This window comes from Lissotriton vulgaris, chromosome 5 (genome assembly GCF_964263255.1).
Source record: "Lissotriton vulgaris chromosome 5, aLisVul1.2, whole genome shotgun sequence".
Classification (NCBI taxonomy): Eukaryota; Metazoa; Chordata; class Amphibia; order Caudata; family Salamandridae; genus Lissotriton; species Lissotriton vulgaris.
This window is the reverse complement of record NC_141693.1, coordinates 1,691,036,453-1,691,041,927: the sequence shown is the minus strand read 5'-3', so window position 1 is coordinate 1,691,041,927 and position 5,475 is coordinate 1,691,036,453. Positions and strand designations below refer to the sequence as shown.

The 5,475-nt window shown below is 47.2% G+C and overlaps 1 protein-coding gene across 1 annotated transcript; it reads right to left on the bottom strand.

The window, feature by feature from the left end:
• Positions 1 to 3,704: 3,704 nt before the first annotated feature.
• RPRML (reprimo like) lies at positions 3,705 to 5,058 on the bottom strand. Its single transcript, XM_086920463.1, has one exon. The coding sequence runs from the start codon at positions 4,380 to 4,382 to the stop codon at positions 4,047 to 4,049; it is 336 nt and encodes a 111-aa protein (XP_086776589.1). The 5' UTR covers positions 4,383 to 5,058; the 3' UTR covers positions 3,705 to 4,046.
• Between the last annotated feature and the right edge of the window lie 417 nt (positions 5,059 to 5,475).

The following is a 5,475-nucleotide window of genomic DNA, read 5'->3' as shown; positions in this document are numbered from 1 at the left end:
TACAGATAGGTAGGTCACAAGATTAAATCCCGGCAAGGCCGACTGATCCTTCCACCCTTCCAATGTCAATAAATTGAGCACCATTAAATTGTGTAATAGTTACACACATAGAGGTGGTAGGGCCCTGAAAGCTCGAGACAGAAGCCTGGCTCTGGCTCAGTTCAAGGTCCTCTTGCAACGTCAAAGCAAAGCGAGCCAAGCTCCACAGGTGGGAAGGTGGGCTCGTGGCTACAGCTGCTGAACACGCAACGTGGGGAACCAGCTTCAAATCCCAGCCTTGGCTCAGCATTCTCCGCATCCTGGCAAATGTCCCTGTACTGAAAAAAGGTGCAATATCATCTCTGTCTGTGAAGCGCTCTCGTGCCCTTGGGAATAGTTTGTGCTTGTAAAACTGCCAAAAATATATCATAGACTATTCCTGTCACCAGCACCATAATCTCATCATCCAAGAATGAATGACGTAGCATTAGCCTTTGATGTTTGAAAGAGATACGCGACTGGTGGCTGCATTGCCAGCTGTAAACTTTAGAATCGCCTCTGCTTCCTTTCTTGACACATTGTGTGATCCTAGTCAGTGTGTTAGCTCACTGTGCCTGCTTTTTGTTCATGATCACATTGGAGAGCATCTTCAAATATGCGAGTTCAGGATGTGCGCTTTACAGAAACCTCTCTTGGGTGTGATTTAATATGCTATGGTGTGCTCCATCTATAATAAGGATATATGGCACATATAGGGATCACATGACCACTGACCTGCCTCTTAGCTTACTTATAGCATTGTCATCAGGGCGGGGCAGAAATGTTTCTCAGTGCATATTTAAAACATCTATACCATGATGTACTAGGGTGAAACGATTCCAAGTGATCAAGAAATGTACTTTTTGGAATACACCTTATCCTATTCTAATATGCTGTTTCTTGCATGATTTACGGGCCAAATATGCTCAGAGCTTGGCTCATGCAGGGTCTCTCAGAGCCAGAGCTGACCCGTGGCTCTGCTCTGACTCGGTTCTCCATGTTCATTGGTTGGTTCGCCCACGCACGTGATACTTACAGTGCTTAGAAGCTACAGAAGCGCAGTATGAAGCACAGGGCCGGCTCTAGGCATGTGCAAGCTGTGCACCTGCACAGGGCCACCAAACCCCAGGGGCCACCACGCCAATATATATCCTTAATATATTAATCCTCTGAGGATGGATACATATTTGCGTGGTGGCCCCTGGCAGGGATTTGGCGGCCTCCGGCTCTGTTCCACTTCTAAACTCCCTGACCCCTCCCCTCTTTACTGGCCTGCGCGCTCCTCCCCGCCCGGACCCCCTCTTCCGGGCCCCCTACCTACGCTCCCTGCCCAGGGCCACCATGAGCCTAGAGCCGGCCCTGTGAAGCACTACATAAAAAGAATGTATTATTATTAAGCATGTGCGTTGAACGGAAACAAATCCTTGCTTTTTTTCAACAAAACATTTGAAAAGTCGGTGTGCCTTTCCAGTGTAATAGCACAGCATTTCTGTTCGAGATACTCAGCAATAACCAAAAAGAAAGTGCAGACACACGCACTTGCTCAATATCAAACTGAGTATCACTAATGAGGTTTGAATTAAACCTAGATTCTCCCGAGTATATCGTCCTGTCGCTAAGGGTCAGCCTGTGGCAGTTGTAGAGAGTATAAGTGGAAGAAATTAGTTCTAATCCTGGCCCACTTTCTATCACATTGTGTAATCCTGGGCAAATTACTTTATCTCCTTCTGTCTCTTTTTCCTTATGTATCTACATTGAGAATGCCCTCAAATGAGTTAGACGCAACCATTAAACAATATATGAACTAAATAATGGTCGTTTTTCTAAGCTTGAACCTTTAAATAAAAAAAAAGTTGTTCTATTATATTGGACACACCAGTTACAAATGCCTTTTATTTCGTCCAGTTATGTATGGTTGATCCACCCTAACCTATTTATGTCCTACTGAATTAAACATGTACATTTTATTGGTGAAATAAAAATAGCAACTAAAACAATTCGAATCCAATAATCAGTTCCAAGTGGCAATTAGCATCAACTGGTCTTTTCTTCTGAGCAGCGCAGCAGATGTCACAGGTATGACTACGTATTGATCCACTGGAGTTTCTCCTTCTAAAAACATGTTGCTGCCGTGATTCACACGGCGCATCTGATCCTGTCGTCGCCGAGATCTAACGCTTGCACTATAACGAGGCACTTCGAAGTGAAGCCTGAATGTTCATCCCTCGTGCAGAGATGTTGGTCAGCCACGTTTCATATCAGGAAAAGCAAAAGTTGAAAGTGTTCCTTCCCAGCCAAGAAAGTGTCTGGCCTATCCACGAGGGCGCCAAGCCTCGAAGAGGCTGGCCCATTGGACAGGGGAGCATAGTGGCCCATCACTCCTGGCTGCTTGCCTCCCAGCTGCAGCCAGCTGCCTGGAGCTCTACACACGAGGGCTAATTGTCCCATATTTGCACGCGTGCAGGGAACACAGCACTCATTAAACTTACTCACACATGCACATATGTGAAACATTTCCATAGAAACACAGAGCCGTGGCACTGGGGACTTGCAGGAGGCTGCAACTGCGCCTATTTTTAGCGCTCGTTAAAATGCATACATTCTTTCCCCCAGCAGGTGTCCCAGGGGTTAGGAATTTACCCTCGCGGTTAACTTATTAATGCTGCCATACATCACAACCCGAAGCTTGTTCGCATTTCACATCAAAAAATGACACAAAAGGGCAGTTTGCGGGGAAATTCAGTGGGAATTCGACTTTTGAATCTATCGCTGGAACATAGCCAGATGGAACAGTAACATGTTTTATATAGTGCATAAGGCCGGTGTTTTGTGGTTTCTAAACGTCATAAATAGTAGGTGTTGCCCTTAACAAATTCAGCTTTACCCCGTTTAGCGATTGCGTAAGAATGAAAGGTCGGGTTGGTTTTGCTGAGATTAAAACTCGTGACCTGTAAATCACAGACCATGAGGAACCGTGTGATCAATAAATGTATTTATTTGATTTTTAAAGCACCAAGCTTTCTATACGCCAACAGGACAGTATACAAGAACATGAAGAGCCAGAAAGAAATTAAAACTTCTTCAAAAATAAAAAGTAAACGTGAATACTTTTATATGATGGAGCATGAGAATAAAGACAGAATGGAGTGCCTTTTGTATTTTATAGGTATTTTGACTTTTAATATACAAAAATATCAATAGCTGGATACCCCAGGGCTCCACAACGATTAAACCAAGCAATAATAAATTACCAAAGCACTGAAATATTTCAAAATAGTTTTGTTTGTCTCTTGCAACCCCCCCCCCCCGCACCCCCCCCCTCCACTCCCAATCCCCTTAAAAAACTGCAAAATCCACGAAACCCCACAATGCTGCATTCCAGAAAATTGCTTTGGTACGTCACATCCATGCTATTATTCTCCAGTGTTCTCAAATATTGTGCAAAAACATTTTTGTCATTACGACTCAACAGCCATTTAAAAAAGCAACAGCCAGAAAATAAACATGCTTTTCCAAAACTTTAAAAATTGGATCCACGATAAAAAGTGTTTGAGGTAAGACTTAGCAAAAAGAGAACTTGATTTTGGGACAGTGCACAGCATGCAGCCCTCGCTTAAGTGGACAAAAAACACATTTGCCCACCCCACCACCCTCATAGAACATAAATTATTTGCCTTGGACATCCTCATCCCTTCTGCTACGACACAAGACCATGCATGTGTTGAACATTCTAAACTCTCCTTAAGTTCTTTGTGTTTTTTTAGAAATAGGGCTCATGCAAACAATTAAAAATACATTTTTTTGCATGCAACAATTTGTTTCAGCGTTTTCCAGGCTTGCTTGCTTTCGTTCACCTGGAGACTCCGCGTCTGGTTGGCCTCGCCTTCCCTTCCAGGCCCTTCCCATTGTCAACTTTACTAAGGCCAGCTTCGCAGGTTCAAAGTCATGCCCACGTCCAATGGGCCACCCTGGTCAAGAAGAGGGCTACTGGGCAGCTTAATGTAGTAGTCCGCCATGGCCTGGCATGATTAGTACAGCCCCAGGATCACTGCTCCCACATCCTTCGAGGGCCTCCGCTCCTTCACCAAGAAGTTGATCATACTTTCCGACTTGATTAGCAGGTTGCAACCAAGGAAGAAGACCCCGAAGAGGACAGTCAAGGAGAGGACGCAAAGCACTGCGATCTGCACCGCCCGCATCACAAAGAGGTTCCGCTCCTCTGGTGGTAGCACCAGCGAGCCCCCGTCGTCGGTGACCACGGCGTTCGTCCCGTTGCAGCAGCCCATCAAGATCCCCAGGTCCTGGGTCCTGTTGGTGAAGACGCCGTGCTCCATCCCAGTCTGGTTGAAAAAGGTCCCATTCATGGTCAGGCTGGATGGGTCTGGAGCTTGCCCACACAGATACCTGCAAATGTGGCTGGAAAAGTTCTGAAGACCACAAGAAGCCAAAGAAGGTCGATCAGGTGGGACTAAAGGCAAAAGTTTAGCAGGAAGCCTAGATCTGGAAATGTGATTGGTCAATCAAGAGTTCCTGGATCACAGTGATCATCCCTGTTCTCAGGTGTGTCTCAACCCCACAGTATATCAGAAGATCACCACCTGAGGAGATCTTTAAGCGTAATCTGAACCCAGCTCCATAGAGAAGGGCTTTGGAAGAAGCTGTGCAACCTGTGGACAGCCGCCTTTATCGTGAGCTTGCCAAAGTGGGAGACAGACAGAGGACACCAGGCATCAAATCCACGAGCAGGGAAGGCTGCAGAACAAAGTCAGTCCGTGATCACGCCTTTCAGCTTTTCAGAGGAAGATGAGATGCGGAGTCACCCAAGATCAGGCAGCTGGTTTCCCCTGTCTGTAGCCAGGAGCAGGGAAGTTCTTGGTCGTGTCTGGGGTGCTGCTGCCTGGCTCCTCTTCGAGCAGCTGACAGGTGCTTCCAATGTGGTGCTGTTTCTTGCCTCCCCCAAGCTGCAGCGAAGTCCATTAGAGTGTGGCGGGCTGGCTTTATAAAGCGCCGGGCGCGATGGCAGATGAGGAAGGAGGCGGGGGGCGGGGGGAGGAGGAGGGAAGCAACGTGCTGCATTTGCCTGTGCTCACTTCCATCCTGTGCCTGCAGTGATGCGGAGCTCGCGCGGAGCTGGGGGAGAGGCAGGCGCTTCCCGCCCTTATTTAGGCGATGATTGACACTAGAAGACACCAACTGGGATGAGCTGCGCCCTCTGCAATCGAGAGATGGTCTGACACCAGATTAGACCTCAGGTCGGCAGCTCCAGGGGAGTTTGGCATTCGAGAAGCTGGCTTTAGTGACAGGTTGGCATCTTCCGCTTTTTGGCACTTTGTGGCAAGTCCTGGTGAGGCTGGTAGACGGCGGGTAAACTCGAGCGTCATTTGGAGCTATGGCTGATATCTGCGTAACACTTATGGACTCCATGGGCCGCTTCAAAGCGCTGTGGGGAAACAGGCA

What these genes read in the sequence shown, in the direction of transcription:
- RPRML (XM_086920463.1), bottom strand. Translation starts at nt 4,382, where the DNA reads ATGAATGGGACCTTTTTCAACCAGACTGGGATGGAGCACGGCGTCTTC.